This window comes from Mytilus trossulus, chromosome 4 (genome assembly GCF_036588685.1).
Source record: "Mytilus trossulus isolate FHL-02 chromosome 4, PNRI_Mtr1.1.1.hap1, whole genome shotgun sequence".
NCBI lineage: Eukaryota > Metazoa > Mollusca > Bivalvia > Mytilida > Mytilidae > Mytilus > Mytilus trossulus.
In genome coordinates, this window is record NC_086376.1 from 9123498 (window position 1) to 9143002 (window position 19505).

The window sequence follows — 19505 nt, forward strand, 5'->3', positions numbered from 1 at the left end:
TATCCAGACATGGTTTTGAATCAGAGAATACCAGTTTTTTCTCTTTATATTTTAAAATGCAGCATTCTTGCTGGAGAAGCAGCAACACTCAGAATTATAATATTTGGTTAGATAGATATACATGTCTTGCATCAAAGATGATCAAACCCACATCCAAAAACCATTGTGCATTGTTAAAAATCCAGCATGCTACCATTTAAACCAGTTTACCAGTTTAAAAAGCAGTTACCATAATGATTATTTAAGTTATGCCTTTGTGATGAATTGTTTAGACACTTTATATATAATTATTTATATGTTGTTTTAATCATGTGTTGAATCTGTTGATATTCATACACCCAACTAGAAAAATAATTTCTATATTGTTTGAATTTGTAAATTTTAAGGGATTCAATATAGATTATCAGACACTTAACTGTTGTTTTTTAATAACAAATTTAATGCTATCCAAAAAACATCTACATATTGTTTGATCATGAAATATAATAGCAAGATATCAATATGGGAGAAATGCAATTCTTATAAAAGCTTACATAAGCTCAGAAAATATGTAATTATAGTGCAATTGCATAACAAATGAAATTTAACTGTTTCACTGACATATCACACATTCAACAGCTTATATACACAGCACAGCTTTAAACGTAACACATGTTTAATGTAGCAACAGCTTTAAAAAAGTATTCACTGGGATGCATAAAACAAATTGAAATCATTATATGGTAAATCATATCTAATTAAAAACTATCACCTTTAGCATTTCATATACCGGTACTTTAGATTTTATACTTGTATTCAATTTTAAATTGTGTCTGTTCATCTTGTTCTAGTTAGCGCCAGTCTGGATATGGAATCCTTCCACAAAGTAATAGACAACCTTGGCTCAGGTGGACAAGGCAGTGTATCCTCTGCTAGACAGACCCCCCAAGGTGCCTCAAGGGAGATAACTAAGATGACAAACTTCAGTCTACCTACCAATGGTACAGTTACCTCACAACAAGGGATGTATAACACCTTCTCTAGGACAAGTCCTTCAAGACTGGCTACATGTGGATCAACAGTAAGACGGAAGTTTGCTCAGCAGGTAGATACAATGCTAGCTAGCCAGTTTAGATTTTAACTATTATGTGTATATGCATGTATATGTACTTAATTTTATGATTTAAGCTATTATATTGTTTAGACATCATCAAATCTTCTTAAAAGTGTTGGGTAATTGTTTATTATATATACACCAGCCCCCTCTTTTGTGGGAACAATTTGAGTGGTTATTTAGGGAATCAGTGAAGCATGACTGACTCAAGACCTATCTTAGGCAGCCAATGTCCATGTTTTGACAACAGAAAAAAAAGGACATTTACAAAAATGTATGCTTCTTTCGGAGGCAGATTATGAGCTTAAATGAACAGTGACCCCATATTTTTATTTTATATTTTTTATTAGGTATAAAATCATGTTTAATCGTAGAAAAAAACAGCAAAATCCTATATTAGAAAAAAAAAGTTGATTTAGACCCACCCTTAATACAGTTAAGACATTCAACAATATAATTGACATGTATGCTGACAATTTTCTACAGATAGACGCCTATCTTAATGATACGAGCACAGAGGTATTTTAAGATAAATGTATAGTAGATATTTATATAACCAGGATATACAGTTTATATTGTAGAATTCACTATAAACCAAAATATATCATAATTATTTCTCCCATCATTCTTGGTAATGGCTTCCTGCATGTAGAAATATTTATCTTATTTCACTGAACTTATTTTCAAAAATTAAAACTCATGGTAACCAATAAGCCAGAGAAATTGAATGAATGCATTGATCTGATGCTTTTCTTTAACTCTTCTGTATTTTCATATCAGTCTTTTTCATTTTTCTTTCAATGAAAAGATACTTGAATCATCACTTTGTGGTTGCAATGAAATCTTTTCATTTCACTTTGCTTTTTCACTTTTGTAGTATTTCTCCTAAAACCAACACTATTTTCCCTGTATTCATATATGGATTTATTCTTTCCTTTTTCGTTGCCATATAGCTATAAAATAGTACACTTAGTTTGCTATTTGATTTTCATAGCCACTTTAAATCATTTTACTGCCTCAGTGGTCTTGTAGGGTACTTGACTATAGAGCTGGAGGTTCAGTTCCTGACTAGGCTAAACCAAACTCTAAAAAAATGGTAATTGTTGCATCTTTCCCAGGCACATGACAATAAGTAAAAGGTGCAAAGGTCAGAGCAGAGTCAGAATTGTTTGTGTAGGTAAAATGACAGATTTCCTGTGGATTGTTAGAATAGCTTAACCTGTTTGGTACCCAGTTCTGAGCAGGGTATATATTATATCCCATAAACATATCATTGTACTGAGTATGCACATCCTGATTTTTTATATCATGGGCTTTAGATGTCTCTCTCAGTTTTAGGTATGTTTAACCCTGCCACTTTATTTAAGTATGTGTTTGTCCCAAGTCAGGAGCCTGTAATTCAGTGGTTGTCGTTTGTTTATGTGTTTCATATTTGTTTTTTGTTCATTTTATTATACAAATAAGGTCATTAGTTTTCTTGTTTGAATTAATTTTGTTCTACATTGTTATATTGGGGCCTATGATAGCTGACTATGCGGTATGGGCTTTTCTCATTGTTGAAGGCCGTACATTGACCCTAAAGTTATTAATGTCTGTGTCATTTTGGTCTCTTGTGGATAGTTGTCTCATTGGAAATCATACCACATCTTCTTTTTTATAAGTACATTAAAATTTATCATATTTTTTTTTATATTTGAGATATACATGTACATTTATGTAATTAAATTGAGAAAAAAGTATAGATTTTTAGGAAATGGTTATGGACATTAGTTGGTATTCAGGATTGGTTGGTTATTTTTTTTTGCTTGCAAGAATTTCATAGAAATTAAATCTGCTATGTAGAAAATGCTATCTTATTGTTTCAGACAGTTGAAATGCTAGATATTATTATCATTAAATGTTTAATGCACTGTTCTCTAATCCTAAGCAAATTCCTTGACTTAATTTTCATGGTTCAGTGACTCAGTATTTAGTTTTGTAACTTGTTCAATTTCTTATGAAGATCAGATAGAGTCTCTGTATATTGATTTATCCTGCAATTGGGTGTTCTTCTAAAATGATACAGCCATACAGATATCGCTATGCTGTATCTGTATACTATACAGATATCACTTTAAAGCTCTGCCCACTGCCGGACTGAGTATTGTATGAACCTGCATGACCTCAGAATGTGTATTGAAGTTGCATTCCAATGACGTATTAGTTGTGAATTTGATAACTTCTTTTAAATGTTCTGTTTGTTTTCAAATATTTCTTTAGAGCAATAAAAATCCTCCAAACTTTTAAAGAATATCGGACAGCTTGTAAGTTTTAAATAGCAGTACAAAAGTTCAAACAATAGATTTTTTCATAATTTTGAAAAAAACTTCAATTCTTAGGTGTATAATACATAATCAGTTTTTTATTTCATTATGATTATCCTATATTATTCATTTTTTCAGTCTCACCAAATAGGACCTGGTCCAGAATATGAGAGAGTTATGTTTAATGTCCAGGGTAGAAGTCCTCTCATCTCACATTACTTACATATGAGACAGTTGAGAGATTTCCATCAACCTGGCAAGAAAATTAGAAGAACAGAAATATCAGCCTTGCCATATCCTTTTAAAAATATAAATTCATTATTTCTATTTACTTAGATTTTGCTTTGATATTTTTGTGATTTTTTTTTATATTATACTACTTGATGGAGAAAGGATATTCCCAGAGTAAAGAGATAACTTGAAAAGTCTGTTTTATTGACGTTGCCTAGGAAATCAGTGGTACACAGGATTTCATTGATCTTTAAAACTTGAGGCTGTTTCTTAGGTGCATCTTCGTTTCAGATTTGATGCCGCAGAGAAACACCCCCTTGTTTGAAAATAAACCATTTTAATAATTTATAAATATACTGAACGACTTTAGAAACGCAACACTCATTTTGTTGATTTTTTAACCAAATCTTTTTTGATTTTCTTACAACTACTTTGCATACTTATCATATTTCTTTCTCCGTACAAAAAATCAAAATCTGACTTACCTGTAGTTATTGAACATACCGAATTTTTAAAGTCGCATGAATTTCTTAAAGCGAAATTTTGGACCCATGAAAGATTGTTTCTGTTGTTTTGCTTTGTGAAACAGTTCTTTCAATCCTTTGCCTCACTTAAACCAGTTTAAAAATGTTGCATCTCCATTTTGCCAAGACTGAAAAACAAAAAACTGAATTACCCCTATAGAATACTGCAAACATCAAAACATAAACGTGCTGCAACCATACTGTATGACTTCAGAAACTCGTCTTACTGTTCTTCCGACAACGATACAAGTAGACAAGATTTGTTGCTGGCCATCAATGAACAGATAAACGTTTAGAGACAATGAAACGTCAACAAAATTTGATTACGCAACATCATTTGCCAGACATGTTTACGGCCACAACGTCAACTGCTAATCAAATTGCCGAGAGCCATTGAGTACAGATTCATGCCATAAATGTTTCCCATCAACTGAATTGCCAAAGAATCGACTGAAGGAAAACCTTAAAAGCTCTCAAGTTCCAACCGCATAATAGCCAAAACCAATTAATGGGTTGAACAAATGCAAAACCGGAGGTGTAAAACAGAACCCCAAAACATGTCAGACAAAATTTGTTGACCTTTTTGACAATTATTTTGGTGTTTGTAACATGCAGATATCGCTTTTGACGGGGACACATTCATTCAAAAATAACACAAAAATAATCTAGTGTTGCGTTTCTAAAGTCTGTCAGTATATTTAAATTTTGTACAAAAGCTTACTGTAATGCACATGGATTGGAAAAATGTAAAATAGAATTTTTGTTATTTATAACCAAATACAAAATGATGATATCTCTCTGGGCTTACTAACAATGAAAAGCCATTAGATAAGTCTACCGAGTAATGTGGATACATTTATTATCATGTGTATCAATTTTAGTGGATTGCTGAAAACTTGCATATTCATGGATATTTATACAAAGCCTATTGGAAGTAATAAATTTATTGAACATTTGAATTCATGGTTCACCTCAACCCACAAAAACCCTAAAAATTGGTATCTAACAAATAATATGAATCCATAGTATATCAATCTAGAGATATAGCTGCAAAAGCTCTGTCATTGCATCAAATGTATTGAGAATATAAATTCAAATTTAATTAATGTTACTTGCATTTAACTAAAGCATGAAAAAAAATTAGTATATTTAACAGCATACCAGTACATTTTTACATGTAACTTTAAGAGTTGAAGTGCAACACATGTTATTTTTAAGGCTTTTTAAAAGCTTTTAGTTTTCTTTTTAAAACTTATGAGATATCAATTTTTTGTTCACAATATACATTTGTTTAATTTCTCATATAGTGTCAACACAAAAATGGCTTAATAATAAAACAATCAAACTACCTGACCTTACCACCAACCTATATAAGAACTTGTAACTCTTAAAACTTCAATACAATAATGTGTGTTCTTGTGGTATGTGAAATTGTATTCGAATGAAATGAAGTAGTCATTAAACAGTTTTTCATGACATTTAAAGCTTTCATGGCATTTGTAGTTAAAATAGCAATATCATTCCTAACAATTACATTACATATAAAAAAGAAGATATGATTGCAAATGAGATAACTCTCCATAAGAGACCAAATGACACAGAAATTAACAACTATAGGTCACCGTACAAAATTAATAACTATAGGTCACAAGTATATTTCATAAGAAGCCACAATTTTAATCAGCTGATTACAATCAAGAGACATTCCAATGTCATATAATATTTACGTACAAAATACAAGAGCTTCGACTGCACATGCTATACATAAAAATGTTAAAATAATGCACTGAAAAATATATTAAAAAATTGGTATTACTCTGAATGGTTGTACATGTAGCATAAAAATGTCATTAGAAGAATGAAATGCTTCTTTTTATAATTTCAATAGAATCATAAAAAGATTCACTCAATTTTTATATAAAGAAAAGGGGGAGATAATTTTGTTTTTTTCCTTAACTTCTTACTCCAGAAGGGCCAACGTACAGACAGTTGATACAGAAATCTATAGCTATGTCTGAAGCTATCCAAAGAGAATACCAGAAGTAAGTAATATAAGGTTCTTTTCTCCTTAACCTTGATTCATGGAAAAGTAATCAAGTTTGATCTCGTATACTATAAAATTATGTTTGGTGTAGAAACTGATTTTTAGGTGTATATGTCTGTCTGGCATGGTTCATAATAAATTGATCTCATTTCCATGGTGTATTGGTCAATGTTGAGTTTTGTGGTTTTGTCTGTTTCTCAAAAACTTTAAGAAAATTAGGTCAACTGTATTTAGTGTATGATATTTTTAAGGTGGACCTGTTTGTCAGGCAGGGTTCATCTTTACTTGACTATGATTGATAATGTTAAGTTTATGATTTACTTGCAGTTAAACTTATATCTCAAAGACTTTCAATATTCTTTCCATCATTATCAGTAATACAGGCAAGATAGTTCAGCCATGTTCACTCCTCTCATGTTTGAATAAAAGGAATAAAAGTGAGTAGGCAATCAAACGACACTGAAAGAAAAAATTAATATACCTTGTACAAAGATCTACAAGTGTACAAAATGTCAATCTCTAAATCATAAAGAAGTCTAACCAGGTATACACTTGACATTTAAATCGATACTGCATAGACATAACCACATGCATGTCACCCACAAGGTTTTTACTTTATATTCATTTTAACATTACATATTTCAGGAAATTTTTTAAGAAGGTGTTTATTGTTAATTGTTAGGTTAATGTAAACCAGATGTTAAAAGACGCAAACTGTCTGAAGTTTAAATGTTAATTTGGTAATACATGTAGTTGAATTCCCCTGATGTAAACCTGTATGATAATTATTCTGGGTGTGATTAAACTGTTATGTGTTCAATAACTCCCCCAATCATCCACTACTTCTACCTGAATTTTGAAATTAGTAATTGACTATTTTCACAATGAATCATAGTTAAAACAAATTGTCTTTTTGTAATTGTTAGGGAACAGTCATTATTTATCAGCTGAGGGGGTCGGTGCATTTTAGGGGGGGTCATTACCAAAAAAATCACACAGCTGGGGGGGTTGCCATCAAATTTTTTATTTTACTGGGGGGGTCACACAATGAAAGTTTTTATGTCTGTCAAGTATATAAATTGTTGACGATATTGTAAGTAAGTGTGCAATCTCTTTGATGATTTCTGTCATTTTGAAACCTTTGATAGCACCAGCAGGATGCCCAATGTCTCATTTGTAGTGTATCTAATCACTCATTTGTTATGGTTCATTATCCATAGGATGTGAAAATTTACAACCAATTCATAAGATTAACAACTGTATAAAACATGAAAAGTTTCTAAACATGCAGTTGAACATGTTTATTCTAACTTTCTAAAGTGTTAAAATCATGTTGATGATATTTCTTAGGATAGATGTAGGACTGTTAAAGGTGTGTACATTCTAAAATCATTTGATAATTATATAGTCATTACAAAGTTATCGATTAAGATAAAGAATATATAATGATTCAAGTAAGGGCCTTTAATTTTGTTGGGTAGCATGGCATTCACAAACAAAAAACAGTTTACTCAGGGATTTTGTAAAACATTTCCACATTGAAATGAAATTGAATGTTCTTATAATAATAAACCTATATATACACAATATACTTTTACTTTTACTTTTCAACATTGGTTAGAGGTATAGGGGGAGGGTTGAGATCTCACTCACAAACATGTTTAACCCCGCCGCATATTTCCGCCTGTCCCAAGTCAGGAGCCTCTGGCCTTTGTTAGTCTTGTATTATTTTAATTTTAGTTTCTTGTGTACAATTTGGAAATTAGTATGGCGTTTAATGTCACTGAACTAGTATATATTGGTTTAGGGCCGGGCCAGATGAAGGACGCCTCCGGGTGCGGGAATTTCTCGCTACATTGAAGACCTGTTGGTGACCTTCTGCTGTTGTTTTTTTATTTGGTCGGGTTGTTGTCTCTTTGACACATTCCCCATTTCCATTCTCAATTTTATGATATATATATATATAAATATATTAAAGCTCCAAAATAATGTTACTGTATATTCATATTTGAAGCAGTATACGGACCAGAACCATAAGTTGTACTCCCTAGAACTATATGATTAGAAAATTAAATCCACGAAACATTTATAAAACTTTAAAATTTTAATAAAGGCATTAAATGTATTGAGAAATTTCCTTCATTCTGTACACGAAATTTCGAGTTAAATTGCGATCTATATTTTTTTCATTTAAATGCTTATTTTCTTCTTGCATGTGTCAGAAATTCATGTTTCAAGAAAAAAAAATCTGAAAAAAAATCGATGTGATATTCATGTTTTCAGGCTGTTATATTCAAAGTAGAATTAACTGAAAAATATTAACCAAAATCAGTTCCATCAGCTTCAAAACAAATTTAAAGAACATTTATTTGAAGGTCATGTTGAACATCAAGGGAATAGAAATAACCTTATAGTTTTTTTTGCTTTATCCAATAAAAATATTGCAGTCAAACTGAATTATCTTTATCAAATTAATAAGTTCATGCTACTTATACTAAATAACGGAAGATACTAGAGGAACTTATAATTGTAGAATGTAATATAAAAAAATCAGTACAAAATCAAAGAAAGTGACTGCAATCAGAGAAAATTTCTTTCTGCCATGCACACTCAGTAACAAATAGTGTCAATGTCCACACTCTTCCCATAGTTATTTGCCCACTGTTAATTAATAGGGATTTTTTTAGTAGGGGGGGTCATACTTATGAAACATCATTTTAAGGGGGGGTCTTTATGTGGTTCATAAAAATTATGGGGGGGGTTGCCAACAAAACTTTTTGATGTGAAAATTTGAACCGACCCCCTCAGCTGATAAATAATGACTGTTCCCTTAGTGTAGCAGCGTTCTCTTTATGACATCACAATGCAAACATTTTCTTTTTTAAACAGAATTCAATGAAAACAAGCCATTTCAAATTTGTTTTATAGACCAGAAATATAAAGGGCACATGTTAATAAAAATTATCTTGTTAGATCATGTTTATTAAAAAGATCACATATGTGACTTGATTATTTGATTTGTGAACCCTGCACTCTATGTTTACTAGACCTAAATTCTGTAGAAATCCAGGGGGTTTTGTCAACTTACACCAACATCCACATTGAACTTTTTGGTTTGTAATGATAACATTTCATTTCCAAAGATCTACAAGTATTGTATAATTCTCTTTTAAAATTTAAATTCCTCACCATGAAAGGGGGCCTAGTTGGTCGAGTGGTCTATGTAGTTACTACTGTAATCACTAGCCAGTAAAAACTCAGGTTGTGAGCTCGAACCCCACTCATGCGGGTGCACTCGACTCCAATCTTAATTGACCAGTATTGTCAGTTTTCCTATCGAAGGTCCGTGGTTTTCTCCGGCTTCCTCCACCAATAAATACTGGCCACCATGAAATAGCCTAAATGCAGTGCTTAAAAGTGGCCTTAAATCACCAAAAATCAAACCAAATCATCACCATGAAACACTCTTTGTCTTTAAATGATAAACTTACCCTACTGTTATCTAGGAAAAAACGTACTAATGGTTACATCTAAAAAAAATAAAAACTCTTTGTAAAGAAATTTCAATTTATAAATGTTTATACTATACCAGCTGAAATTCTTCTCCTAGTGGTACAAAAACATGACGAGAAAATGATATATTATTTTGAAATCATGCAGTTCATAAAATGAAGACCTAATCTTTCAAACCCTCTAATTGAGGTCTCCAGCTGGCATGTCAGTAACTGCTAGTAGTCTGTTGTTATTTATGTATCATTGTCATTTTGCTTAGTTTCTTTTGTTACCTATTCTGACATCAGACTCAGACTTTTTATGCCCCATCTACGATAGTAGAGGGGCATTATGTTATGGTCTGTGCCTCTGTTCGTTTGTCCGTTCGTTCGTCCCGCTTCAGGTTAAAGTTTTTGGTCAAGGTAGTTTTTGATGAAGCTGAAGTCCAATCAACTTGAAACTTAGTACACTTATTGTTTATGATATGATCTTTCTAATTTTAAAGCCAAACTAGACATTTGACCCCAATTTCACAGTCCACTGAACATAGAAAATGAAAGTGCGAGTTTCAGGTTAAAGTTTTTGGTTAAGGTAGTTTTTGATGAACCTGAAGTCCAATCAACTTGAAACTTAGTACACTTATTGCTTATGATATGATCTTTCTAATTTAAAGCCAAATAAGACATTTGACCCCAATTTCACGGTCCACTGAACATAGAAAATGAAAGTGCGAGTTTCAGGTTAAAGTTTTTGGTCAAGGTAGTTTTTGATGAAGCTGAAGTCCAATCAACTTGAAACTTTGTACACTTGTTGCTTATGATATGATCTTTCTAATTTTAAAGCCAAATTAGACTTTTGATCCCAATTTCATGGTCCACTGAACATAGAAAATGAAAGTGGGAGTTTCAGGTTAAAGTTTTTGGTCAAGGTAGTTTTCAATGAAGTTCAAGACCAAACAACTTGAAACTTAGTACACATGTTACATAGGGTATGATCTTTCTAATTTTAATGCCAAATTAGATTTTTTACCCAATTTCATGGTCCAATGAATCGTAGTTAAAACATAGACTCGAATGAAATTTTGTCTTTTTGTAATTGTTAGTGTAGCAGTGTTCTCTTTATGACATCACAATTCAAACATTTTCTTTTTTTAAACAGAATTCAATGCAAACAAGCCATTTCAAATTTGTTTTATGGACCAGAAATATTTAAGGCATGTGTCAATAAAAGTTATCTTGTTAGATCATGTTTATTTAAAAAATCACTTATGTGACTTGATTATTTAGTTTGTGAACCCTGCACTCTATGGGGCTCTCATAGGGGGTTCCTAACCCGGATCCCACTTACTGTTTAGTCAGAATCCCGTATCCTGCTTACACTATTTAAAAGTAAGCAATTCTATTTTTTTTGTCATTTCCTGGGTCCCGCTAGACCTCATTTCCTGTTTTCACAACATAATAATTTGACTTTCACATGTCACGCTTACAAAAAATTGGCAATCCCGCTTCACGCCTAGACCCCAATGAGACCCACCTCTATGACTAGACCTTAATTCTATAGAAATCCAAGAGGTTTTGTCAACTTACACCAACATCCACATTGACCTTTTTGGATTGTAATGATAACATTTCATTTCCAAAGATCTACAAGTATTGTATAATTCTCTTTTAAAATTTGAATTCCTCACCATGAAAGGGGGCCTAGTTGGTCGAGTGGTCTAATTTGTTATTACTGTAATCACTAGCCAGTCAACACTGAGGTTGTGAGCTCGAACCCCACTCATGCGGGTGAACTCGACTCCATTCTTAATTGACTATGATTTTCAGTTTTCCTATCGAGGGTCGGTGGTTTTCTCCAGCTTCCTCCACCAATAAAAACTGACCGCCATGAAATAGCCTAAATGCAGTGCTTTAAAGTGGCGTTAAATCACCAAAAATCAAACCAAATCATCACCATGAAGCACTCTTTGTCTTTAAATGATAAACTTACAACACCTACTATTATCTAGGAAAAAACGTACTAATGGTTACATCTTAAAAAAATAAAAATAAAAAACACTTTGCAATGAAATTCCAATGTTTGAAAGTTTATACCTGTTGAAATTCTGCTCCTAGTAGTACTAAGGGTACAAAAACATGACTAGAAAATGAGATTTTTGAAAACATGCAGTTTTTTATGATGAAGGCATAATCATTCAATCACTCTAATTGAGGTCTCCAGCTGGCATGTCAGTAACTGCTAGTAGTCTATTGTTATTTATGTATCATTGTCATTTTGCTTAGTTTCTTTTGTTACCTATTCTGACATCAGACTCAGCCTTTTTTAAACTGAGTGTACTGTTCATATTGCTGTGTGTTTCTTTATTCTACATAGGCTAGAGGTAAAGTAGGAGGGTTGAGATCTTACAAAACATGTTTAACCCTGCCACATTTTGCGCCCGTCCCAAGTCAGGAGCGTCTGGCCTTTTGGAAGTCATATATGATTTTAATTTTAGTTCATTTATAGGTTTTGGAGTTCAGTGCAACATCCATTTTCACTGAACTGGTACATAATTTTATGTAGGGGCCAGCTGAGGACCATCTCAATATCAAATTTTTTTTTCAAAATTTCAAGTGACAACTGTTTTTGTGCTGGTGCTCTAGTTTTCAATAGTTATCAAAAGTACCAGGATTATAATTTTATACGCCGACGCGCATTTCGTCTACATAAGACTCATCAGTGACGCTCAGTTCAAAATAGTTAAAAAGCCAAACAAATACAAAGTTGAAGAGCATTGAGGACCCAAAATTCCAAAAAGTTGTGCCAAATACGGCTAAGGTAATCAAAACGGATAAAAATTGGTAACAATTTTTTAAAATAAATCTGTTGAAACTGATTTATTACTTAATTTAAATGAGTTATTTTATTTTTACAGAATATGTGAAGAAACAGATCAAGAAATTTATGAACTGAAGAGAAGACAAAGAGAATCCAATATAGAGTTTAACAAGTTATCTAAAGAACTAATGATGACTAAAAATCCACTCGATCTTAAAATTCTTAGTGATAAAATATTAGAACTTTATGTAAGTATAATGTATAAAGATATACAAATTCTATATATTTTTCATTTGTAGAATAAATTATATGATTTGAGCATCTAGGTGATTTTCTTGATATTTTTAAAACTTGTAAAGAAAAAGGATTTATGTTATTTTGTTTTGTTTCTAAGGTGAATATTACTTTTTGTTCAAATTATTTTCATCTTTTATGAGCTCTTAAAAAAAATTTCCTGAATCTAAAGTTCATTCTTTAGTTAATTGTATATATATTCTATCATAATTTTTGCTAGACATTTTCATGAATTATTATAATGCATTTCAATACCTGGTGTTAGTTATATTGCAGGACACATTAGTTAGATCATGTTTCACAAACCAAATATTATTTTTTGTAAAAGGTGACTGGAAAAAACACAATTACTTCACGCTATTTACATCCTATAAATACGTTATGAATTGTTGTCCCTACTTTTTCAGAATTCATTGTTAAATTATCATCGTCACATGATAAGTACCATTTCAAAGTCACTGCTTAATTGTTCTTGTTTATTTGGGGGTTATGGGAGACAACTCTGCAAAAAAACTACAATTTGAAAGAAAACTGTGGTATATCCAATTGAACTAAAATTATCTACAGGGCATACTTCATTTAGCTTAAAGTTTAAATCTTAATAATTAAGAAATATAAATAGATTGAATCATGAACCATATGTGGCCATCGTCTTGAATGTTTATTTTTATCAACACATTTTGAATTGATAGACAAATGATTTTGCTTTCTATAACTTTACTTTCTTTTGACATCTTATTGAAGTTTTTGAAATTTTTATGTTAAAACACAAGCATGGAATTAAATTAAATAAATAAAAAATGACTGCCACAAAATACCACATTAGCGCTGAAAGTTACATCATAAAGTAATCAATTAATGGAATTAAATAATATTTTTTAGATAGTACCAAATTTTAAAATTTTGTCAGTTATAAAAATGAATGGAAAACAATCTCATAAAGCATTTTGTAAAAATCTTCGTAATACTACTTAAAATATTGAAATAAATGTTATAGTATTTTGTAAGACAAGCAATCATACATATGTGTAGTTTTATTTAAACTGTGTAGTAATCACTTGTTTTTTAGCATGTTGACCTATATACTTTTGACAATATTCCACATAATTGGGTTTTTATTGTGTGTCTATACTACAACTAGCCATGCATAAAGATAAAATCTAGTCTTAAGAAAAGAACAGTCGAAAGAATTGTTAGTAGACCATCGATTTTTCCAGTAATTGTTTTTTAGGTTTAACAAAAGTTGTCTCCCCTAGACTATGTGAGCTAAATACAATGAAAGTAAATATTTATGTTTGTTTTAAAAGAGTGATTTTCCTGATAGCAAGGATAATGATCAATTGGTGTTGTATAAGGTATGGAGTTTCACCTTAGAGTCATGGGTATCCATTCAGTGGTCCTTATAATCCACTGTTATTAATATAGTATATTAACATAATATGGTCATATATATTTCACAAGTTTCATAAACTTATCAGTCATTTATAAGATTATTTAAAATAGTTCACTTAGGACAGTTGAGTTCATTTTGTGATAAGTCCTTAATCATGGAAGATAATAAATTCCAATGGAAGCTAGCTTTGAGGTCTGGTTTGTTGAGAATTTATAGTAACAAGTCAGATCTTTAGTCGTTAAAACTAGTACAACTGTCTGGCAAAGATGATTCGATTCTAAATTCAAAATAAGACATTTCTCTTCCCTTTATATTTTAATATATATCTGATAAGATTATGAAATTTGCCTTTTTATAAATTCCTTTGCGTTGAAAATAGGTACATGGCATTTTATTTCTATTAGTATACTACAACCTGTCTCTATTGAAAGTATACCATTGTAGATATATATATAGGCTTGTCAATATAGACACAGTCTTACGTAGAAATCTTCTGCTGTCTGTATGCATTGCTTCATCTTATCCATTATCATTTAACATCAGGAAAGGGAGAGAACTTTGGACAGGGCTTTCATTAAATACTGGAGCGGAAATCTTGTTGTCATTATTAAACTAACTAATTTTACATTGGTACTGGTAAATAATTTTAAAACTGAAAAAATGGTCATTGCATTATTTTATAATGTTTTTAAAATAAACTTTTTAATTACATGTAGTTTTAAAAAATATGCAAAATGAACATTCATAATTATCCCCCTTATTTGTTTGTATTTTTTTTCTACACTTAAAATCCTGCAAAGAAAAAAAGTAACCATTCATATTTTGGAAAGTATTAGAAATTATACAGTTTTTTCTTCAATTAGTGAATGTATTGATATAGATTTTATATTTTTAATCAAATCAACTCAGATTTTATAATTTTGATTTAGGGTATGATTGTTGTTATCATTTTTGGGTACCTTGAAAATTTTCATGGTACAGTATATCATATATCATGATTTTTTTCATTATCATTTTTTATCTTACAGAATCTAACAACCACATATTTCCTGTATATATTTTATAGAATCTCAACCTGTTTTCTTATGTGTATAAACTTTGACTATTTTTTACAGCATGAACAATCATCTTCTAAGCTGGCTCAGAGGAAACAGAGAGTAAATCCACTGTTTTGTTATTCTTTCTAATGTTCCATCCTTTAATATTTGTGCATGTCTTCCATTATTGTGTTCAGCCATATTTGACATCCTTGTTCTTTACCCGACTATCATCAATACATTTTACAACAACTTCTGAAACTGATGTGAATTCCTGGGTTTATATAATTAGATAAAACTTTCTATGTCTAGATATTGCTTATTGCTACTTTTGCTAGATAGAAAGTACGAAATTTGTAAAACATTTGATCAGGAATAAAGAATGCTGATATTTAGTTAATATTTCTTTTTTAAGATAATCGAATAGTAATGTTTCATTTAGAGTTTATAATTTCAATATAATTGGAAAAAAGGTAAAAAAACTAAGTTATTTTAGGATATATACCCTTATATATGATGAAACTGTTTAAACCTTGCTTCAAGCTATCTATGAGTGTCATGGTACATCTTTTAACCAAAATAGTGGGTAAAATAATGATATCATTGACCATTTCTTCTTGGTTTTTTTTTATAAAAACATTTTCAATTAGTATCACTCTTACATAAATCTCTATTGGTAAATAGTCAAATTATGTGCGTCAGTTATTTCATTTAAAACAAAATTGTTGTGGTAAAGTTTTTGAGTTTTTTTAACATTTCTCAGATAGAAATGATGGAAAACCCTTTTTCAATCTAATGCGTCTTCAATAAACACAAATTTAGGGTTGCGTAATAGGTATTAAATCTAATGTGTCTTCAATCAACTAAATTTTAGGGTTGAGAAAAAGGTTATCTATTTTTAAATCTAATGCGTTTTCAATAAACAAAAAGGGTTGAGAAATAGTATCTGTTGTGTTCATATATCAATAATACAATTATATAATTTACTTACATACAAAAAAAATTAGTTACATTTATATCACTATCTTTCAACACTCAAGGGAAGTCATAGTTGTCCTAACCATACAAATTCCAACTTTCATGGCTTTGGTTAAGTTTAGCCATTCGTTAGAAATCCTGTCAATAGATGAGTGATTGTCTCCTTGCTATGAACCTCTTATAAAAAATATATAGGTTGCTGTGATCTACATTTTCTGTTTGACTGATTAACTTCAGTGAAAATTAAATGAGAAATGCATAGTGATACTTTTCTGTTACTTTTATGCCACAAACATCCTTTCTAGCAGTCCACTTTTTGTATGGCTACTTCTCTATAACTCTTCCTCCACAAATTATAACTGTCCACCATGAAATAGCCACAGTTTCTAAAAGTTGTATTTAACAACAACAAACAAGCAAGCAAACAGTACAAACAGTTACATGGCAAATTGGTAATCATAAGCCTTTATTGGAAGGCCTCAGCATTGGTACTTTAAATTCCCCAAAAAATATTTGTATTGTTTGTTGTTATTGTTGTAAAATGGATAAAAGACACAGAGCTTTGTTATTGCTATTTCAAGCAAGGAATCAAAATTAAAGTGCAATTTTTTTTATTTATACAAAACCAATCCTATAAAGCAATTCTCTGCAACAATAAAAAAACCAGGAAGCATATCTGGCTTTGCAGTTATATGTTAATGTTGAATCATTGTATTGGAAGGCATTTGATAAGCATAACCTATATTTTACACTTGATCCTCTCATTTGAAATTTTGTATACAGTTGCAAGTGATACCTTTTCCCCCAGATGAACCATTATGGTTCCTTAACCACATCTCCTTTCTCCTTTTATTTTTTTTAATGCCCCATTTATGGGCATTATGTTTTTCTGGTTGGTGCATCCTTCCGTATGTCTGTCTGTCTGTCTGTCCTACTTCAGGTTAAAGTTTTTGGCCAAGGTAGTTTTTGATGAAGTTGAAATCCAATCAACTTGAAACTTAGTACACATAATCCCTATGACATGATCTTTCTAATTTAAATGCATACAAGAGATTTTACCCAATTTTCATGGTCCACCGAACATAGAAAATGATAGTGCCGATGGGGCGACTGTGTACTGGGGACACATTCTTGTTTATAACAGAAATGCAAAGTGTTTATATGATGTTTTAGGGCAGGTTATGTATATATTTGAAAAAGAACTGAGTAATATTTATAGTCTTGCTCATACATCTTTTGTCCCGATATTTTCAATTTCCTTATAAGGGTCTGCCTCAGGTCTGCATTTAAGATCAATGCTTTATTTAATTCTCTATAACATTCACACGTGTGGCTTGAACTATCCACACAAACACATGTAAGTTGCATGATCCATTATTGTGTGTTGCACATATATATTTAGATCACAATAAATATACATTAGCATGTTCACATATTATATTAACGTAATATATTTATAAATATGACACTTATAGCCCCCAAAAAGATAGTGTATGAGCCTTTTATCATATGACTTGTTTGAGGAAGGAAAAACCAATCAAATCAATCAATCTATACTGAGACAAATGTGGTATTAGACAGTTGTTACTAGTATTATTCAGTTTGTGTTTTCGTGTTGATTTTAGAATTATATTTGATATTATAATTAGCAAGATTTTATAAATAGACTTACTCTCATATGTTAAATTTGCATGTTATAGAATCTAAAACATATCACTAAAGTTAGTAATTCTGTAGAGCAAAATATGATTTATCACAATTACAACAGTAAACAATTGTATTACACAACTGCATTTTGGCATGAGTAGGCTGTAATCTTAGAGACAGTAGAATATTAGAACGGCTCTCTGCTGCTTAGGACTGTAAACAAAGTATTTAAGGAGTTTTTCATTTGTAAAACATGGTATGTTTATTTACAGGAAAAAGAAAGAGATGCCATACTGCTAGATACCGATACTGATCCTGCCCAAAGTGTTGCCGGAGCTGATGACGAAGATACCTGACAATACAATAGATGCAATCAATTTGATATGAATATATATATGTTAAAATTGTCATTGTAATGGACTTACCAATGACATAAGAAAATATGACCTTATATCGATTGTTTAATGAATAAGGGAGTGAATATGATCTTTGGCATTACACTTTTAGTTCGTAGTTTTATTTTTATGCTGGTATGTAATTAAATTTTCACTATTGAAATGGAATATTTAAACAGAATTTTCTTGGTTAATATGAACATTTATCTTTAACATGACTATTTTCCTGATGTCTCCTGTATGTTAATATTCTGTGCAAAGTCATAGAAATTAATGTCACTTTAATATATAAATATTATTTTGAAGGAATTTTTGAAATATCACTATGATCTTTCAAAAACCTAATATTTAAACATGGGAAAATACCTGTAGAAATATTAGTTTTGGTTCTGTATACCAACAAGTTACATAAATAATAACTACCATGTCTTGTGTAAGGTCATAAACTACATCAGAAGTGTAATGAATTCATTAATCACTGTATTAGATGTGGTTTCTGTATGTTCACTAAAGTCACACGATATATGCCAATCTTACTTTACATTTACTTTAAGGTGACAGATTTATATTATTAAAATGGCATAACTGGTAGTAAATGTTTTTATATATAATTTCTATGTCCAATTACTACTGTATTGAAGTCTGTGATATTTTGTGCTATTTTGTTGTATAATTTTTAATAAAATATTTAATTTTATATACAAGTTTACATTTTATTTAATGCATTTACATTTGTACATTTATACATTGTAATTGTACATTTTAAGCAATGTATTGCAAATTATAGGAAAAAAGCAGCCAATATTGAAAGAGAACACTTTTGTCAGTTAGCCACTTATAAAGAGGTTAAGAAATGTTTGGCTTAGGCAAGGTGGCTTTGGATGTTATGTGCCATATTATATGATTGCCTGTCTATCATTTGTGATGTTATGTTGATCTTATAGCCAATAATTTATCCATATGTAATAGAATGATATTAAGCATGCTTAAATGTAGGAATAATCAACTTCTTTTGTCAAGTCATTTAATCTTGTTGAGTAATCATTTTTTTTAGTTCCTCTTTTAAAGGTTAGGTATATTTATAAACATACAAAGAACCTTATTAATAGGACACTTCCTGAAAGTAAAACAAAAGTGACTAAAACTTTAGCAATTAAAAAAGTGAAAAATGGTGTCAACTAAAATTCAGAATCTTATTCTATTTATGAATAAGCTTATTATTAAATCAGGAGCCTCTGACCTTTGTTTATAGTCTTG

At 30.7% G+C, this 19505-nt stretch overlaps 1 protein-coding gene across 7 annotated transcripts in view; it reads left to right on the forward strand.

Moving 5' to 3' along the window:
- The window catches only part of LOC134714604 (protein FAM227B-like), a 33518-nt gene extending 14573 nt beyond the window's left edge, over positions 1–18945 (forward strand). For 3 of the 7 annotated variants that reach the window (XM_063575979.1, XM_063575980.1, XM_063575982.1), the window contains 7 exons: positions 831–1084; positions 1580–1612; positions 3535–3688; positions 6115–6193; positions 12602–12752; positions 14106–14153; positions 18126–18945. In XM_063575979.1, coding sequence (XP_063432049.1) covers positions 831–1084; positions 1580–1612; positions 3535–3688; positions 6115–6193; positions 12602–12752; positions 14106–14153; positions 18126–18209 — 803 coding nt within the window. In that variant the 3' untranslated portion in view covers positions 18210–18945. Of the gene's footprint in view, positions 1–830; positions 1085–1579; positions 1613–3534; positions 3689–6114; positions 6194–12601; positions 12753–14105; positions 14154–15306; positions 15349–18125 lie in introns of all 7 variants that reach the window. The other 4 variants (XM_063575983.1, XM_063575985.1, XM_063575981.1 and 1 more) reach the window with 3 other exon arrangements.
- Positions 18946–19505: the final 560 nt, after the last annotated feature.